Here is a 20315-nt window from a genome sequence, read left to right as displayed (position 1 = left end):
TTCATTTAGTGTTTGATCATCAGTTAAGTTATTAAGACTATTAACCACATAGTCATGAAGTATTTAAATATGAAAAGTGTTCATTCCATATTTAAAATGGCCCTAATTTAGGGGTTTTCCCTATTGTAATAGAATAAACCCCATTAAAACACATTTATGCTTTAATGTGCCACCAGTGGACTCAGGTCCCTTTAAAAAAATCACTAGTAAAGTCTTAATATAACTCACTTAAGCTCTAAGATCCTCAGTATAAACCATAGAAAACTCCTTTACCGGTAATCAGTCTTAATGAGACCCTAATAGTAAATATAGTACTAGGCCCAAATGTTTAGTAAATGTTTAAATATCAAACATAAGAGAAATAAATACTGGGTAAAAAGAATGGTGATAATAAGAAAATCAGCACTCCTTCTTTAGAAGCTGTTCAAAGAAGAGGCTTAAAAAGCGTATCTTCCTTTCATTTATGTTAAATTTAGTTCAGAGTATACCTTGACCTGACCACTCACCACCACCACTAAAGAAAAATAGTCCTTCTCTAAACGGGCACCGTAATTTAAATAATTAGAATAATTAATAATTAGAATAATTAATATATATTGAGTGCTATCTAGGTGCCAAACACTGCTCAAAGCCCCTCTTGTGTACTAATTCACTTAATCTTCACAACAACCCTGGAGGGAGATACTATATCATTATCCCCATTTCACAGAGTAAGAAACGAGCACAGAAGGATTCAATAACTTAACCTAAGTCACACAACTACCTAGTAAGTGGTAGAGCCTATAAAGCCCACTACATGACATTATCATTAGTTGTTTAAATTTCTACTCCCGTTTTAGACCATGAGAAACTTGAGGACAGATGTCACATCTATTTATGTTGATAGCTGCAATGATAGAACAGTGTCCTTATGTGGCTTCAATGGACGTTTGCTGAGTTGAATGAAATCCAGAAAAGGTATAGGTGATTTTAATTAAGTTTTTATTTTTCTTACTCCTTTTCATCCCATAGATAATTTTGCTCATCGAACTGAAGTTCGGAAAGCCGTGGCCAAAGATAAGGAATGGCAACAATCTGTCGTTCCAAATCTGGCTCTCATAGATGAACAAGAGACTGAGATTACTTACCTGGTGCCATGGTGCAAATTAGAAAAGCCTGCAAAAGAAGGTAAGTCCTTGCCTCTTACTTTGAATTCTGATGGAGAAAATACTAAAGATTTCAAGCTATAAAAACTTAACCTCCAGCGGTGCGTGGGTGACTTAGTCAGTTGAGTGTCTGACTCTTGATATCTGCTTGGGTCTTGATCCTGGGTTGTGAGTTTGGGTCCTGAGTTGGGCTCCATGCTGGGCATGGAGTCTGCTTAAAAAACTAAACCTCCCTAGGGAAAGGTAATGCTGTGTTTTATATAGGAATATATTATGATTATAGAGATAAATGAATTTTAGATCTTATTAAAACAACATTGAATGATGTTTTTTTTTCCAATTTGGAAAAGCTCTTAAAATTGAGGTATAAATATAAAAAGTTGACATGGGGAATAAAGGTTGAAAAGTTGAGGGTTGGGAGCAGACAAGTATGGTTAGGTGAAAGATGATGTATGAAATTTTGTCATAGTTTGGTATTTATTAGACACAAATTACAATTAATCTTAAAATATTAAGGGTGTCTTTGCCTGTAAGACTGTTGGGGAATGAATTAAACTGTTAAGCTATATTACTGTAGTTTAACATTTTTGTTTTTATTTCTCATTTTAAAAATAATTACTAAAGATCTTTCTTCTTGCTGATTTTATTTTCTTGTTCATTTAAGGAAACATTTACCTTAACATTGTTTTAAACAAAAGTCAGATTTTTTTGTAGTATTAATTAATTTAAATGTTATTTTATTTCCCCCATTTTTCCTAACTTTGTAGTATAGAGTGCAAGAGATTTGAAAGTCTTGTTTGGATCCTTATCCTTATCCACCTAGACCTTTCCACAGGCTTCCAGCACTATCTAAAAACTAAGTGGCTTCTCGGACAGTGTCAAATCTTGGTTCTCTTCCTCTGTGTTGTTCTTAACTCTTTAGTAACTTTGTGCTTTTTTCCTTTTTCTTCTCAAAGCTCCTTGCCCCCTAGTTCCCCTTCCTCTGCCTGCCCCATACTTCTGATCAGAAGGTAAAATGCTTTTCAAGTATTTACCTGGATATTGAGGAACAATAAAATCATCTCCCTCAGTTGTTTCCATTTTTTTCCCCTACTCAAAAACTCAAGACATCATTGGCTCCATCTTTTGTTCCTATTAGAAATGGAATCCTGTAGGGGGACGTTATACAAACAAAAAGTATTTCCTCTGGAAAGAAGAGGAAATATGGGAGATCAGAAAATGCTTTTCTTACTCATTTCTTATCTGAAAGTGCAGATTCAGGGAGCTCAAAAATCCTAGTCTTACTATAAATGCTCAATATTTGTTTATTGACAAAACTTGGGCACCTGGGTGGCTCAGATGGTTAAGCATCTGCCTTTGGCTCAGGTCATGATCTCCAGGTGCTGGGATTGAGTCCCGCATCAGGCTCCCTGAGCAGCAGGGAGTCTGCTTCTCCTTCTCCCTCTGCCTCTCTCCCTGCTTGGGCTCTCCCTCTGTCTCTCTCAAATGATAAATAAAATCTTTAAGAAAAATTTCAGATAATAGCTTTATATATCTTCCCTTTTTTGTTGTTCTGTATAAGCTTAACAAGTGATCCTTAAACTTGGACAAGGACTTTCTAAACATAAAAGCAAGGAAAACTAATGCCATAATTCATAAATATGCCTACATAAACATGTCCATGTCAATGATCCTCCAAATCTGTGTATGTAGATTAGTCTTCCAGTGGAACTGAACTAACCTGATTAGAAATTTCTTGAATATCTTTTGTAAAATAATTATTTTTCTCCCTACTCTAGGAGTCTATGAACTGATTATTTTTCAGATGAAGCCAGGTGGGCCAGCTTTGTGGGGTGATGCATTTAAAAGGGCAATTAATGCCCATGTGGATCTAGGCTACTCAAAACTAGTTGGAGTTTTCCACACAGAATATGGAGCACTCAACAGAGGTATAGTTGTCTATTTCTTCTGTGAAATTGCAAAGTATATTGGTAATCTATTAAAGTTTCATGGGTCAGTTTGTCTCTTTTTTCCATTGTGGTATATATTTAAATTTTTATTGCCAAATTTTTAGGGTTTTTTTAAATAATTTTTAGGGTTGAAAAAACCTGATTTATCTCGTTTGGAACATTAACACCTCATGAAGCCTTTTTCAAATGTTAAAAGTGTCATGTTTTCCATGACACATCAAAGTGATAAAAAACTGCAAAAAGCCTCAAGAAAATATCTGTCCTTTCATCTTTTTTTCCCTCTAAATATACTTTTATTTAAAATAACATTATTTGGGGGCGCCTGGGTGGCTCAGTCGTTAAGTGTCTGCCTTCGGCTCAGGTCATGATCCCAGGGTCCTGGGATCGAGCCCCGCATCAGGCTCCCTGCTCGGCGGGAAGCCTGCTTCTCCCTCTCCCACTCCCCCTGCTTGTGTTCCCTCTCTTGCTGTGTCTCTCTCTGTCAAATAAATAAATAAAATCTTTTTTAAAAAAAATAACATTATTTGGGGTAGAGAGATTGTTTTGAATGAAAAAGTAGTACATATTTTTACACGTACTAAAGAGATGGACATGCCTTAAGGGGGGAAAATATTTCCCCCTACTTAGAGATAATACTGTTAACATTTTGGTCTTTTTATGTCATGTGTGTGATACACACACACATACACACACACATCATTCATATATATGTGTGTCTATGTGTATAAATATATATAAATATACGTGTGTATACACACATATATTCCTATACATATGACATACGAATAAGAAAACCAAAATGTTATTTGATATATATATATATATATATGCAGAAATAATGCATTTGCATGATTAATAATGACCTCTTAACACTTCACTGTGGGTATACACAGCTTACAGGTAAATATATACGTACCTGAACTTATTTATTTGCTTTTAAAGTTTATTTAAGTAATCTCTACACCCAATGTGGGGCTCAAACTCACAACCCTGAGATCAAGAGTCGCATGCCTCACCAGCGGAGCCAGGCAGGCGCCTGCTGAATTTATATTTAAGACATCTATTTGGGGCATTTAACTTTTTAAAGTTGAAAGTTATTGCAGTCAGAATTTCAGAGAGTTTTTTATGGCAAACTCTTAAAAATGTATGTAAAGTTCATCTGGAAGGATAAATGACTAAGAATAGCTAATAAAATATTTGAAAGACTCATATTGATTTGCCTCCTTAACTTCCTATTTAATGTCCAGTGGACATCTCACACCCAGCACACTCAAAGCCAAGCTTCTGATCTTTACCCAGAAATTTAACTTCTAGCAGTATATCCTAAGAAAATAATCAGAATATACAGAAAAAGATATTAAGTTGGAAAACATATCAAGAAGAGGAAAAACTATGAAAATTATTAGATGTCTATCTCACACCATACACTAAACTGGAATCCAAATGGATTATAGATTTAAGTGTAGACGAAAAGTAGTTATAGAATTACTAAAATATAAATGTTTAATAATATGGATGAGAACTATATTTCTAAGCTAAAAACAAATGAAGAAACAATGAAGAGAAAAAAAAATCAATTGATGATTTTATTTTTAAAAGGCTCAATCTTTCTGCATGCCCCAAAACACCATAAATGAAATTCAAAAGCAAAAAGAGAAACGAAGACTTATGCAAAGTTAGGTATACACATGACTACTAAATATATATATATTAACAAAGATACAGATTAAGACAATGAGATACCATTTTTACCTAATAAAGACATACTTATATATAGTATTTGATAGGTTGGAAAAAATGAGTACTCAGATACTGTATAGGGTTCATACTGTGTTAATCTTTTCCCTCCCCAAAATTTGGCAATATAAATAAAAAGCTTTAATTTTTAAATAATTTTTGCCAATATTTTAGGAAATATGCATAGGTGTATAGTGTGTTAGGATATATAGGAAAGAAGTTTGAAAGGATATAAATGATAATGATGATAATGTTTATTAAATCTATTTTTTATAATGGACATCTATAACTTTTATAAGAAAAAACTACTAAAAACGTGTGCACACTTTTTAATCCTAAATTACATTCTCAGCATAGGAGATAAGTGTTATGTTGAGTATAAATCAGGACATAATTTCTGGAGGACAGTGTATAATATGTACACTGTACATATAGAAGTATATACAAACTACTCTTTGGTTCTCTCAGTTCCAATTTTAGGAGTTCCTATTGAGGAAATTATCAGATGCAAACTGCCTGGCTTTAAATCCCAGCTCCACCACTAACTATCTTTGTGACTTCACATGAGTTACTTCATCTTACGGTGACTTATACTGCTCCGTGATAAAATAATATCCTAAGATGATTGTGAAAATTAAATGAGTTAATACATGCAAAACTCTTAGAACCAAGCCTAGCATATAGTAAGCACCCCAAAAATGTTAGTAGTCTTTGTCTTTGACATTGTTATTATTAGAGCTACACGTGTCAGCTGCTGAAAGGTTTATGTCAGCGCATTGTTTACAATGAGGAAATGTTGGAAACAATGTGGTATGACCCTGTGTATATATGTGTATATATACTTGTAACACACAGGCACATATCATATAGGTCCTGTAGCTTACATAGTGTATACACTTTGTGTAAATAAATATGTAAACATAAAAATACATATGTACATAAATATAGAAAGAGATGCACCAGAATAGAAACGTGGTTGTTTTAGGGTGGTAGAAGTGATTCCTACTTTCTGCTTATCTGCGTTTTCCAAAATCTATATGGCTAACATATATTACATTTAATTAAAAAAATTTCAGTATTTTATAGAATCCTGAAATACTTTGAATGATATAAATAATCAACTATAAAGGGTTGGGATAAAAAAAGTTGTCACATAGCAACATAGGAATTCACATAGTCATTAAAAATTAAGGTTACTGCCATGGAAAATAAGCATTGTTGATTTTTAAAAATACTACTAAGCATAATATACACTAAGACAATCTGATTTTACTCATTTTTTAAAAGAAATACACTAAATATCAGTAGAGGTTCTCTCTGGGTTGTTAAAGTTATGCTACTTTTAATTTTCTTCTTTGTATCTTCCAAATTTTCAGTAATAAACATCTTCTTTATAATTTTTTAAAAATAAAGTAAAATATAGTAGAAAGTCATAAAACTTGGGTCTGGCCTTGATTGTGTCTTTAGTGGTGGTACTTTTTCTTTCCAGCCTTCCTTTTCTTCATCTGTAAAACCAGTTTAATTTATAAGTTTCTCTCCCGAATCTCTGACCCCCTCTGAAATCTTATTACTAACATACTTAATTTTACCTTTTTGATATCCACTATTTTGATCTAAAGAACAAGACTTAATGTTTCTGATTAATTTTTCTGTATTTCTTAACTTGTAGTAACGCCATAGTCTTTAGACGCTGTTTTTGGTTTATTCCTGCAGTTCATGTTCTTTGGTGGAATGAGAGTGCAGACAGTCGTGCGGCTGGGAGACATTGGTCTCATGAGGATCCCAGGGTTGTGGCAGCTGGTAAGCTATTTCACTAGGCATGAAGTATTCAAACCACAAATTCGATTCAGTCGGTAACTTTAGATGCCTTCTTATGAAATGTGTTTTTCCAGTTCGGGAGAGTGTCAATTACCTCGTGTCTCAGCAGAATATGCTTCTGATTCCTACATCATTTTCACCTCTAAAATAGTTTTCCATTGAAATACAAGCATTGCATTAACTGCTATAAGATGTGTCTGCTAATGGTGCTTAAATTCTCCTAAGAGATTCTCACTTGCATTTGAAGAAGGTGGTAAGTTAATTTTCTGTGTCTCTACACTTCTAAAGCCACCTCTATCCTTCCTTCCTCTGTTCCTCTCCACCTTAGGAAATAGTGCTGTTCATTTTCCCCTTGGCATTTCCGTGTCTGTTACACATTAGAAATAGTTGCTACTACTTGATGATCTTGATTTTTCATTGGTTTCAGAATCTCTTGTACTCTCTTTTGACAACCCTCTGCTTTTATAATGTTTTCTTATATTCAAATGATGATTTTACATTTTGAACCCGGTGTTTTAAAATTATTTATATATAATGTCCATCTTTTCATGTCTGTTTTTTCTGAGATTTTTAAAAATATTTCTGCTCAGTAAAGTTTATTTTGTGATCAAATGGGATTCTAATCTAAGATCAAATATATTGCTTTACCTTGGCAAAGTACAGTGTCATCTGTGTCATCTGTATTAATTATGGTTTTCACATTAATTATGAGTCCCTCTAACTGGGAAAATAATGTTACTAGGTCTCTGTTAAAAACTTCAGAAGACTTGTTTTACGTGCTGAAATGTGTTCATTTATAGTTAATGTTTGTTCATTTTGGATCACTAACAGATACCTGGGACAGCTATTTGTTTTAAAGAGATCTTTATGGTTATGAGAATGGTTGCCTGAATAAAAGCCTACATACCCATTCTGCAGGTTTTTTTATTTGTGTTTTGTATTTATACTGTCTTTTCTACAGCTTTTACTGTGTTGCTGTAGGGTAGTGACACGGTAACAATTTAACAACTTTATTGTAAATGTTAAGTTACATTAAGAAGATAACATAATAATCCCAGAAAGTTTTGAGTACAACCACATATTCTAAGGTTTTTCTTAAAACACCTTTAATTTCCATTTTAGTTGAGTGCACCTGCCTTCTAAAACTAGGTTTAGTAATTACAAGCTCTCTTGATAGTCTATATTTAGAGCCATATTATTTTGTGTTTCTAAAACAGATTGTAATATAAAATAGTAAATCATGAATTAGCTGTCTTAAGGGAAATTTGGAAAACAAAGTATAGCATAAGACTCCGGATAGAAGAAATGTCTAAAGGATTAAAAAGAAAAACAAAAAATTGAAAGGTGAGGTGGGTGTTCAGGTGCAGTGTATACTATTAACAGACAAGAATCCAAATAAAAGCTTTGTGATCCAGCTATTGTCATGTTTTCTGCTTCACAGTAAAGCAGAACTGTCAGAGTTACACGTATATTCCCCATCTTTACCTCTTACTCTTCCCTCAACCTGAGCCTTGTCAATCTACTGAAATGACTTCAAGGTCACCAAGGACCTCTGTCTTACCAAATTCAGTCGTTTTCTCTGCCTTACCTTGCTTCTCAGCAGTGTTGGGACACCACTGACCATGTTTGCCTTCCTGAAACACTTGATTCTGAGCTTCAGTATAGGGTGTCAAACTCAGATTTTCCTCCTCACTGGCCAGTCCCTCTCTTTCCTTTGCTGGCTTCTCTTCCAAATGTGGGTGCGATCTCAGGGCTCAGGAATGTTCTCTATCTTCATTCTCTCTAGGTCAGCCCATTTAGTCGCAAGGCTTTAAAAACCATACATGTACTGATGACTTACACATTTTTATCTTCTTTCCCATCATTGTTCCTGAGCACCGAATTTGAAGAAGGTACGAATGGCCGTTTTAACACAACCATTTACCTAGTTTGAGTCACAAACTAGAAGTCACCTTGATAGCCCTTGCCCTCAACCCCTACATGGAGCTTGTCGGTAATTCCTGTTGGCTCTGTCTCTAAAATACATCCTGAACATTATTATTCCTGTGTCTGTTGCTACACCCTTGCCCAATCCACCAACATCTTAGCCTCCCTACTGTTCCTTTTCCCCATACAGCCAGCATTCTTTCTGAAACAGTGATTACATCAAACCACTACCTTGTTGAAAACTCTCCAGTGGTTCCTCATTGCACTAACAATAAAATCCAGATACCTTAATATGGCCTGGGAGGCCCTACAGGTTCTGGTTTCTGCCCCTTCTACCACTCCAGAGATTGGAATTCTCTCTCTCCTTCCCCAGCCTGCCAACCTTTTTCCCACTTGGGGCTTTTGCACCAGGTGTTCTTTCTTCCAGGAACATTCTCTCTGCCCACCTTCAAATGTTGGCTCCTACTTATTTGATCAGATCTGAACTCAAATGTCACTCTTCAGGCGGCCATCTCTGACTCTTCTCCCATCATTAACTCATATAACCATGGGTCATTTTCTTCTTAGCACTTACTGTAGTCTGAATTTATTGTATGTGTTTGTCTACACATCCATTGTGAATGTGAGTATGATTTCTCCACTGAAATTTAAGTTCATTAGAGCAGGAATTCAGTCTTCGACACTGCATCCCAGAACCTAGAAAAGTATATGGCACACAACAGAGTTCAATAAATATTGGTTAAATTATTGTATGATGATGCCAGGCGGATTTTATGAGAGCAATTGTTAACTTATACTCACCTTCACCAGAAAGAACCCTCTGCCAGTCTAGTAGCAGCTTAATTTTAAACAAGTTCTTTATCCACTGAGCCACAGTTTACTTGCACATCAAATGGTACTGCTTACCTCATAGGGCAGATAGTTAATTAGGGAGTAAATGAAGTGCCTGACAGTAAAATACTTGAAAAAGGTAGCTAATTTTCTACCTTTTCATATATAATATATGCATTACCATTTCAAAGGTTCCAAGGTTCTTCTGAACCTACAAATGTGTATATAGGCTCTTCTCTAGATAGAAGGTTTTCCTCCAGACTCATGGGTGACTTACATGGTTATCTAAATTACTTGCCTTTTCATCTTTTAGTAGCTTTCTTCTCTCGATTGTCATTTTTCACAAAGAAACACAGTTTTCTATCATTTCATTGAAGTCGCCATAATGTGAACTTTAAGAGGGAAAGACACAGCTGCGATGCTGATTCCAAGTGCTCAAGGCTCACTCACAAACCGAGATCCTTCCTCTGCACGCAGTGGGATGCGCGCCTTAGCAAAGGACCACTCAGCACCTGTCCTCAGGGCCGTTAGAAGAGGCCCCACAACTCTGCTATGCTGCCTACGAGGGGGAGTTTGACAGAGGTTCCTCAGATACCGAGATAAGCAGACGTCTTTCCTGAGACTTTGCTAGTGAGCTATGGAAATTACATCCACACGTCTCGTCACAGCCCCACATAACCCTGGCTTTCGACTGCACAGCACTTTTTACAGAAAGGGAAGGCACCTCCGATGTTCCTCTACTTTTTCCACTTTTTCTGCGTGCTCACCTAGGCCACCATACCGAGCAGACCTTGCCAATACACTTGGCACACACTGTCCTTGTATTTTCAGTTTAACGAACAAAAGACCTCTGAAGGCGGCCTTTGTAGCTTCAACAAATAAAGCAGTGAGGTTTTTATCAAACGGACTTAGCTACAGAGTATTTCCAGAGAGCTCTCTAGCTTCAAAAATCAATAAGCTGAATACGTTTTACCTAAAAACCTCTTAAACTTCTTATTTACTATCTTAACTGAATTATGAAAGTGTAAACACCCTTTATCTGCAAGTAGTCCCCTCAGTTCTCTTTTGTAACAGGACACTTAGCCTTTTCTAAAATTTCTACCCTTGACTCAAAGAGCTTCCCACTACAAGTGGACGTTTCTTACTTTCCTAATGTCTTCACAAGCTTTAACAGTAGGTGGTGCTACGAATGCACGGAAGTAAATTTGCACAGACCCGCAGAACTGTCACAGCTTTATTTCGTGACTCATTACAACATAGAAATACGCTTTTTTTTAATACTTCATATAAAGTTATTGACATACAAAATTTTTTTTCTTTTTTTTCCTTTTAATGAAAATGATTTAACTTAGAAATCTGTTGTGAAACTTTTGTCTAGTTTTGCAATTCTCAGATATTCCAGTGCAAAAATAGATCCCATTAGAGACAGCATAAAGTGCTTGGAATGAAGAGCCAATGATAAAGAAAAAGCACAAAAACATAGCTTCATCCTAGGGTATAAGGAGAGAGAATACTTAATCCTTAATGGAAATAGAAACATTCTATAAAAGGGATGCAACAATTTTGAAGAGAATTAGAGCTGTATTACTAGAGTACTATTACTAGTAAATAGTAACTAGGGTACAAATTAATATCTCAGTATCAAAGTGGTTCAATATTATATATGACACATGGCTCTTTGGAAAAAAATTTACCTGATATATACAACATCACGAGAAGAAAACAGACAAATCCCTTTCGTCAATGATTACAGTGAATGAAAGACGTGCAACATTTAATCGTCACAATGCACACGCTTTCAGTACAGATATTCAAATACAGTAGTCTGAGGTTTGGCTGTTTTTTAACAATGAGCTGTGCTGGATGTTTATGTATGTGTAAAGGGCTTTGTGATTGTTTTCTTTTGTATTTTTCATATTCACAGTTGACAATAAAGTTTCCAAGGTGTCCAAAAGAAGCAAAAGTGGCAAACTTTGGACACTTTTTTGAGACTTTTTGAAACTCACATACTTACATTTCCACAGGGAATATATAGAAATTTTACTTGAGTCGGTAAAAAAATTCTACTATAATTAGGTTTACACAGGGAAATGTAAAAGATTACTATTTGGATAGCTTAAAAGGTAACAGTGAAGTCAGTGTGTAGCTATAGATTGTTTCTAGCTGCAGAAGAGATCCTTGGAAATCTATATTGAATTTTTTTTTTTTTTCAAAACAGTTCACAGTGTCTTTTGATTTTTAATATGGCCTTGAAGTCAGAGTAATTAGAGCCAGGAGCTGCTCAATGATTTAATAAAATAGAGAATTAGAACATGATTCTAGTGAAATGGGAAAATAACAAAAGTTTGATTTTGAAAAATATTAAATAAGGAGAAACTAAATTACACTATGAATTTTATATCATTAAAGATTGCACAAAATATAATGACCTCATCATGCCAATAGTTACTAGAAATGGGCCTTCATTACTTGTTTATCATTTTAGGAAATACTGGCATTAATTTCTAAGTCCTTTTCTTTTGCCAAACAAGTTAATGTGATAACATTCTATAAATTTTAAAAAATAGATTTGAAATAGATGTGAATCTTAACAACCTTTAGTTAATATTTAAATTTTAGAAAAAGAAATTAGTAATGATATTGAAAGATGGCTTGAATTTCACCCAGTAGTACTTCCCTCATATTTTTGTTGTCTCAAGACAGATCACATTAAGCATTAGTGAAATATTTTTTTAAGTGTTTATTGACTAAAAAAATAAGACTGGATCAGAAAAGTCAAATATATTTCATGTGGGGGCATTTGCTTTTTTTTTTTTTCTTTTCATGAGAAATTTAGGACTGAAGAGATGAAAAGTTTGAGATTGTCAGAATGGGGTATCTAAGATCTTCAAAGCCAATTTTCTGACAGTACCAAATATACCCATAAGCACAAGTTGTGTTACTCAACAAGTTTTGTTGAGTAACACAACTTGTGCTTCACAAAGTTTCACAAAGATTTTGTTAAAGTATTCATTGTTTAGTCTTGTGACCCTTATGACAGACTTTTTTGGCTTTTGCACTGTTGCTATTTAAAAAAAAAAAAAAAAGGCTGCCCAGTATTCACTGGGATCCCACAACCACAACAACAAAACCTATATTTGTAAACCTGTTAGCTGAATAACATGGCACAGGATATCTACTGAGACTTAATTCCTCCCCACCCAATCCATCCATACAGTCAATTCAGCTATAACATACACTCAAAAAATACTTGATTAACAAGCTGAGATTAAGAGTATTTTGAATGATCTTAAAGAAACTCAAATATAATGCTGTCATGAGATCTTGGCCACCACATTGTTTTCTGGTCACCAGGCACTAATCAGAGGATCCATCTGCAAGCTTCCATGAGAAATAAAGCTAGTGAGGCAATGGGGTCTTACTCCTCTACGCCACAGGGTTCTACAAAGAGGCCATTCACAAGTCACTGACAGAACTTAAGATTCCAAACAACATTAAAAGTACAAAGATTTTTGTCAAAATACAACTCTATCCTTTCATAGTCTAGATTAATTTAAAAAGCTAGAAATACTACTACACTTATGTCAAAAAGGAAGATCTTGAGATGCAATGTACCGTGTTAGCAGACAAACAGGACAAATGGACACAGGCCTCCCGAGGTTTGAACGAGCCATCTCCTTAATCCCGTGACCTGGCCTCAGCAGCTTGCAGCCTCAACAGTTTGGCAGCTCTTTGCTGCTTACCAGGATCTAAGTATCTTCAAAGAGTTCCAGAAAAAATGGCCCTGGAGACCTATGGAACCAAGTCTCACCTGTCTTGAGCTACCCACACCTGCAATGTTACAGCCACACCAGAGCAGCTCATCAAAGAGGGAAACAATGGAGGGCTTTCCCCATCCAGGGCACCATTCTGTCACCTGATAACGATGCTGATGGACTCTGAAGCAGAACAGCTGTTGCAAAAGTGTGCACGACACACCACGGTCCTTCAGGCTTTCTGAGAAACTTGGCACTAGTCATTCTGGCACAGTCATCGCCAGCAATGGATGTGTCGCCAGGAAACCTGTCTCCTGGCATGGCATGGCTTCGTGAATGAAGATGTAACACGCCTTTTGATTTTGATAAATAATCACTGGCCATGATTATTTGATTAATTATTGTTGCAACCCCAGTGAGAATACAAAGGAACAACAACAACAACAACAAAAAAAGTGTGATTTCAAACCCATATGTCCGCTGGGTTCCATACTAGAGTTTCACGTAGGTATAAGGTAATAAACTAAATTCAAGTCTTTTTCACTTGAGAGCCATACGAGACATAGGCTACAAAGGCACTGCCCCTGTAATGGAATTTTGTTTTCATTGCATTGAATTGCATTGCATTGAATAGTATCAGTACAGTATCCAGTTTACTTCTTCCCACAAAAAACGTCCAGCTCTTCTTTTGGAACACTTCACATGGTGCAAAGGAAGGGCTACTTCCTCCTTTCTTTTAGTCACCCTGTACGAACAGTATTCTTCATACGTAACTTTCTTTCACTTTCTCATCCTGGAGAAAAGATGTGAGAACTGCAACATCAACTACTGTCTGGTTTTTGTGTAATGACAAGTCCTTTAAGTGGTCATCATCACTTTGGTCCTTGGCAAAGTTTACAAATACCTGTCAAAAGAAAGGTGAACCTTTATAAATACCTCTCTACTTGCTCCTTCTTTATTCTGATTGCATTTTACCATGTGGAGATTAATTCAGGTAGCAGAATTCGAGATCGCATAATTAAGTAGAAAACTGTGTGAGGGGGACGGGGATACCTGGAAAAAGCATTAACCATTTAAAAAACTGAGCTTCTCTATTGCCCCTCAAATCACCAACTGCTCGATCGTCTATTTTGATTCCTACAGGCCTGATTGAGGGAAGAGAGACATAAAGTTAACATTTACTGAGTAGCTACTAAGTGCCAGAATCCGGTTGGTACTTGATGTTATCTAATTTAAATGGGATAAGACACCTGGCAAAATGTCTGGCACATGGTAGGTACTCGGAAAATGATAGTTACTGTGATTATTATTACAACCTATTCTCACAATAACCCTCTAAAGTAGATAGAATCATCTCCCTTTACACATTCAGAGTGGTTTAGTAAAAAGCACAGCTTGTGGTAAATCAGAAATTCAAGCTCAGTCAAATCTGCTCTAGGACCCATATGGGAGTGGGGGAGAGGAGTCAGGAATCTTCACCCTGAAAAGTCAGTCTGTTTTGGACATTCAAAGCTTACTTGGTCAAGTGTTGTCTGAGAAACAGAGTAGTCTTCTATGTGGAGTCTCTTTTTGCTCTGGGAAAGGATACTGAATATCCTGGCCAGAGAAGATAGTGAAGATGGAAGCTGGTATTGTAGCATGTTCCGGTGCTTCTCTTTGAGGACACTTCCTGGAAAGGCAAGTCCAAAGAACTCCTGGACAGGCTTCAGGTCAGGGTTGGACCCTGCTATCCGTACCACTATTGTGTAACCATCTCCAAACCTGAAAGCAGAAGAAAGAAAAAAAAAAACAATGGAAGATCCTCAGGAAACTTCTCAAAATAATATGTAACTCTACTCAACTTGAAAAAGGAAACTCCCCAACAGACCCAGAAATAAGTATCTGAGAGAAGGAACTGGTTACCATTTACTGAGTATCTATTCTACGTGACGTGCCATGCCAAGTGCCTCAGATACGCGATTCCATTAGATCCTCACCTGGACACAGTCTGACATGTTACAGAGAAACTGAAGCCCAGGGAGTTAGTCACTTGCCCATGGTACAGAGCTCCTAAGTGGTAGGGCCAGGATGTAGACTCGTTTGTGTCTGACTCCAAAGCCTAACCATATTGACATGTGTAAAATTCCCCACCGCATTTGTTTAGCAGAGCCAGAAAGCAGATATTCCTAGGATACAGACTCAGAAAGGTTAAGTGATTTGTCCAAGGGCACACACCAGGAAAAGCTAAAGAGAGAATTCACATCAGTCAAGTCTTGTTTGACTTCAAAGCCCTCATTCTTTCCACTATACCGTTTTGTTCAGTTTATTTCCTCTTATTTTAGAGCCACCATTTATATGCTCACAAAAAGAATAAGCACAAGTGTTCTCAGTAGATGTTATCCCCAAGAAATTATCCTTGTTACCTATTTTTCAGATGTTGGACGCTGCCAAGACACCTGAACCTCCCATTGACCATAATTGCCATCCTAGTGCAGAGAGCTTCACATTCTTCCATACTGTGGGAAAACAGAGATTTTTGTTTTAGAAAGATGCTCCTCTAACCATCCAAACATCATAGGACATCTGGAATTTCAAAGAAATAGATTCCCAGCTTCCTAGGGCATAACTGCCTCCTATTACAAATACACCAAGATGTAGGGATAACGCTATTTACAGCCATGCTATTTACATTTGTAAAAAAAAAAAAAAAAAAAAAAAGTTGGAAACAGTCCAAATATCTACAAAAAGAGGAGGAGTTAAATAAATTAGGGTATTTCCTCTTGGAATACAGTCTATTCAGCTATAAGAAATGATGACACATCTAAATGTACTGACTTGAAATAACGTTCACAAAATACTAAGTGAAAAAGAACAGTGTATGTACAAAGCTTGCATTTTTGCTTGTAAAAATACACACACACGCCTAGTGTACGTGTGTGTGTGTGTGCGCGTGCACAGATCTGCACAGGAAAACTGCAAAGATATATAGCCCAATGACAGCAATGGTTGTGTCCTAGTAGTAGAATTTCAGGTGATTATCACATTTTCTCTTTGCCTTCTATACTTTCTAATTTTTATACAGTGACCACATTGCTACTTGGAAAACCTTAAACACAACACAGATGCCACGCCAAGTCTTCACTACTGACCTATGAGATGTAAGCACTACTGATCTGCCTTCCTTGACAATACTTAGGGCACAATTCCACAAGAATCGCCGGGCTTTGGGGTCCATGCCTGTGGTAGGTTCATCCTGTAATTAGAATAAAATAAGTCCTATTATTTGTTAAAAACACAAAGATTTGTTTTTAAATGCAGAAGCATCTTTAAAATAGCCTAAATTTCAACTTACCAGTCTAGTTATTTCTTGATAGACCAAAGAACCAGACCTCACATACAGCAGTAAACTGCATACTTGTTTGTAACCAGTTCACTCTTACCAATGTGTCATTCAAGTAGGAAACTCAAATTTTTTATAAAATTAAATTTCTCCAAATGAATAGGAAGGGAAAGGAAAAAGCTATTTAGTTTCAATCATCTTTTCATGACTGACAAGTACACACTAAAAATTCTTTTTGTCTGAAATCTCTATTAAAGTCCATATAAGGTTTGGGTAAAATTACTTTTTTTTATTCTAGCTCATTACAGCTTGGCCTGTTACATTGTACTTGCTAGTCTTAGAGAAACAAATTGCAGATCCAAATGGTCCAGATAACATTAAAGCCTTAACCCAAGGCTTCTTCCTGTAATCACTTCCAAGCAGAATGAAAAGGGTCAAGGGGCTATGTCCAGTTTAATCTTCTGTTTTCCATCTATTTGTATGTTAGGACAATGACCCAGGTGCCACCCTGGGGATCTTGAAGCTGTGTCCACAGTCTCCATCTTCAGGAGATGAACACATAGATCGTCAGAAACAATGTTCCAGAGAAAGGTCAAATCACATATCCAAGACTCAGCCACACGTGCCAGGGTTCCCCAACACCAGAGAAACAAGGGCCCTGGAGCATCTCTCCTTTGGAGCATCGGAGGGCATGGCAAAGCCACCCCACTGTGTATCAAGGAGAAGAACAAAAGAACTTCCTTCCTTCTGGTTTACTAAGGCTGCTCTGCCATTCCTGGTTGGAGGAAGGATGGCATGCCATTAGCCAAGCCAGTCCGGCAATATCCCTGGACGTACAGGACTTCAGGAAAGTGATGTTTTCCATTCAGGCCCAAACAAGAGTGCTCCATGCACAGTCATACTCACCAGAAACACGACAGGGGGCCCGCCGATCAGAGCCATGGCCGTTGAGAGCTTGCGCTTGTTGCCTCCACTATAGTTACCAGCATATTTTTCTCCATACTTTACAAGGCCCAGTTTCCGAATTGCCCATTCACCAACCTAGAGTAATAAAAAGGACCTTGACTTTCGTCTGATTTGTTTATCATGCCTTCTTACACTTGTATATGATTCTTTACAGAGTAGGACTAGGAAAATTCTTTTCACTGAGTAGATTCTATAATAGCAAGTGCCAAGGAGCCAAAAAGCAGGGGGAAAGGACTCGTAGGGGTGGGCACAGCACTTCCTCTCTGCTCTCCAGCACCTGTCTGTCCACTCACCCCTGCCCCCACCCCCACCCCCACGGACTCCCACCCTGCAAAGTAGGTGCAAAAAGCCAGCATTTCATATTGCTGCATCCATGAATAAAAAGAGCCTGAAGCCAGTGGTCATTTGTAAGGTATACTGTCAGCCTGCCGAAGGGGGCAGGCTGGCTTCTGGTGCCCACCATACCTTGCCAACTTCTTTCTCTGGGACTCCTCTCAAGAGGGCAAAGAACTCCACGTGCTCTCTTCCGGTCAGTAACTCCGTGATGGCATCGAACTGAGGGCAGTAGCCCATGTTCTGATGGACTTCATGGATGTCTGATAAGATACTGCAAAGGAAAAAATGGTCAGGTTTTAAGCATTTAGAGAGATTCTGAGTGGACAGTTTTGTCTCATGTTCCTATAAAGCATGCTTGCACATGACAAAAATAACCAGTGATCACACTTGCTGTAGCTTGAAGGAATAATCTTTCTGCCCCACACCCTCTACCCCCCAGAGGCCAGCCCCTCTGGCAGTCAGGGTTCCCACCTCTGTCCTGCCTACTGCTTGCACCTGGCTCTCCCAACACCTCAATCTGATTAAATGAGACTGAGCCTGCGCTCAGTCCCATTTCAAGATTCCCAAGGCCATCCCAACTGCAGCACTACCTCTACCAACAATCTCACTCACAATCCTGGGGCTACACTAAGTCTCCATCCCAGACTTGACCCTGTGATCCAGTCATACATACCAAGTACTCTGCTACTCCAAAGTCTCCCTCATGGCCATTCAGACCCAGAGGAGGCCCAGCAAATCTGGGTGTGACCTCCCTCCCTCTGCTGTTTGCTGCCCATACATTGACTCGGCCACAACATGGTCTAGACCCCCTGGTCCCACTATTTACCCGACCCGCGCACCCTCCTGGTTTTTAAGGGCTTTGTTTTGGAGATTTTTGTTTTGTTTTTGTGTTTGAACACAGGCTCTCCGAAAATCTGGTGACCAAAAAATAATCTACATACACAGCTTTAAATATATTGGTGGAAGCAGCTTTTGGGCCCAATGAAGCCAATCTCAGGTTAAGAATCCTTGATGTGGGAGAAGCTCAGTGTCCCATCCAGTCTGTTGGCTACACATCAGCCACCTCTGGACAGCATTTGGCCTTTGTTTGGTCTTCTAGCAGTGTTCATTCCCTTCTGCCTGTTTCACACTCCCAGGTCCAGACCTTTCCAGAGTTATGATTGAGAGGCCCACAGACACTGTGCCTGGCCCTCCCTCCCAGCAACACTGCCCAAGCCAGCTCTTACAACAGGTCGCTGTGATAAACCTTAGTTTGAGCCTACTGCTCCCATTGCTTTGTATCCCAGGAACCTGGTAGAAGGAACAAGCCTGGGGAAGCAAACGCACAGTCTTAGGCCTGCTATTCCAGAATTTCTGTTCTCTTAAACCTTCTCTACCCTGCTACTGAAAAAACTGATAAGAGACAAAAGAGGGGACCCATGAGTACATTAAGTCCCTCACTCTTTTCAATTTTATTGGCTATTAGCCCCCTATCTATTATTTCTAAATTTTGAGTCATCACTCATTAGTGAGTTACAAAATAAATTTAGTGGGTCATAAGATTGATTTTTTTTTTTTTAAGATATGCCTGTTTATGTGATTTTGTGTATTTACTAGGTTGAGAGGTAAATGTATTTGCTACAATGGGTCATGGTTAGAAAAGTTCAAAAGCCACTGTCTTACACCACCTCTCCATATAAAAAGCCCAGAGAAACCCCACATATTTAGAGTACCCAAGGGTAACACTGCCTAATAGGTCTCTAAAGTGGAGGTGCGCCTAAAGATCCGATTGCTTAGTGACCTGTGCATTCTCAGATAATGGCCTATTGTGGCCTCGATAATTGATACCCTTTAGGAAGGGCAATTTGGCAAGTACATACCCTTTTACCTTATAGGAATGCTCCCTGAGGAAATAAAAGACGAATACAAGGACCTATTTACATAGTCAAAAATAGAAACTAATAAATGTCCAGCAACAAGGAACTGATTAAATAAACTGCAGATAAGTGTACGGGGGGGGGGGGGGGGGGGCAGTTATGGAGCAACGCAAAGGCTATATCTTAGAATATGCAATCCATTAAGAAATGTCCATACTAGACTCATTAACAACAGACTAATTTCAAAAATCTAGACATAGTATGATCTCAATTTTACAATACATTTTATATGTGTAAAATAGAGAGTTTGGGGGTGGTGGGAATGTTCTAAAATGATTGTGGTGATGAGTGCACAGCCTTGTAAATCGAATAGAAATCACTAGAAATTACTGTGCTCTTAAGACAAGTAAACTATATGCTATGTAAAATTATACCTGAATAAAGCTGTTAAAAAAAAAAAATAAGAGGGAGACTGGGAGAAAAAAATGTAAATAGTAGTTATCTTCAGGTAGTGGGATTATGGATGATTTTTATTCTTGTCTTTACACTTTATCTATTTCAACATTTTTATAAACTACATAGTACCGTTATAGTCAGAAAAATAAAAATATATTTATTTAAATAAAGTAAAAAAAAATAAAGTCTTTGTGGCAAAATACAGTCCACATCTTTTCTCA

At 37.4% G+C, this 20315-nt stretch overlaps 2 protein-coding genes across 14 annotated transcripts in view; one reads left to right on the top strand and one right to left on the bottom strand.

Moving 5' to 3' along the window:
• LOC113934343 (protein NipSnap homolog 3A-like) overlaps nucleotides 1-20315 on the top strand; it is a 42074-nt gene that overhangs the window by 3979 nt on the left and 17780 nt on the right. For 4 of the 9 annotated variants that reach the window (XR_004819517.1, XR_004819518.1, XR_004819516.1 and 1 more), the window contains exons 3-5: nucleotides 1012-1167; nucleotides 2924-3073; nucleotides 6545-6631. Coding sequence is in view for 4 of the 9 variants with exons in the window: in XM_027615140.2 (XP_027470941.1) it covers nucleotides 1012-1167; nucleotides 2924-3073; nucleotides 6545-6631; nucleotides 6724-6800 (470 nt within the window). In the remaining 5 variants the exon portion in view is untranslated. Of the gene's footprint in view, nucleotides 1-1011; nucleotides 1168-2923; nucleotides 3074-6544; nucleotides 6632-6723; nucleotides 12524-16222; nucleotides 16383-16967; nucleotides 17377-20315 lie in introns of those variants that run through there. The other 5 variants (XR_004819514.1, XM_035723571.1, XM_035723572.1 and 2 more) reach the window with 5 other exon arrangements.
• The window catches only part of ABCA1 (ATP binding cassette subfamily A member 1), a 126055-nt gene continuing 116367 nt past the window's right edge, over nucleotides 10628-20315 (bottom strand). For 4 of the 5 annotated variants that reach the window (XM_035723567.1, XM_035723568.1, XM_035723566.1 and 1 more), the window contains exons 45-50: nucleotides 17912-18053; nucleotides 17387-17521; nucleotides 16290-16393; nucleotides 15564-15656; nucleotides 14679-14922; nucleotides 10628-14065 (exon numbers count right to left, since the gene is read on the bottom strand). In XM_035723567.1, the coding sequence (XP_035579460.1) occupies nucleotides 13925-14065; nucleotides 14679-14922; nucleotides 15564-15656; nucleotides 16290-16393; nucleotides 17387-17521; nucleotides 17912-18053 (859 nt within the window). In that variant the 3' untranslated portion in view covers nucleotides 10628-13924. The remainder of the gene's footprint in view (nucleotides 14066-14678; nucleotides 14923-15563; nucleotides 15657-16289; nucleotides 16394-17386; nucleotides 17522-17911; nucleotides 18054-20315) is intronic. The other variant, XR_004819513.1, reaches the window with a different exon arrangement.

This window comes from Zalophus californianus, chromosome 13, assembly GCF_009762305.2.
Source record: "Zalophus californianus isolate mZalCal1 chromosome 13, mZalCal1.pri.v2, whole genome shotgun sequence".
Lineage (NCBI taxonomy): Eukaryota > Metazoa > Chordata > Mammalia > Carnivora > Otariidae > Zalophus > Zalophus californianus.
This window is presented reverse-complemented; position numbering and strand designations above follow the sequence as displayed.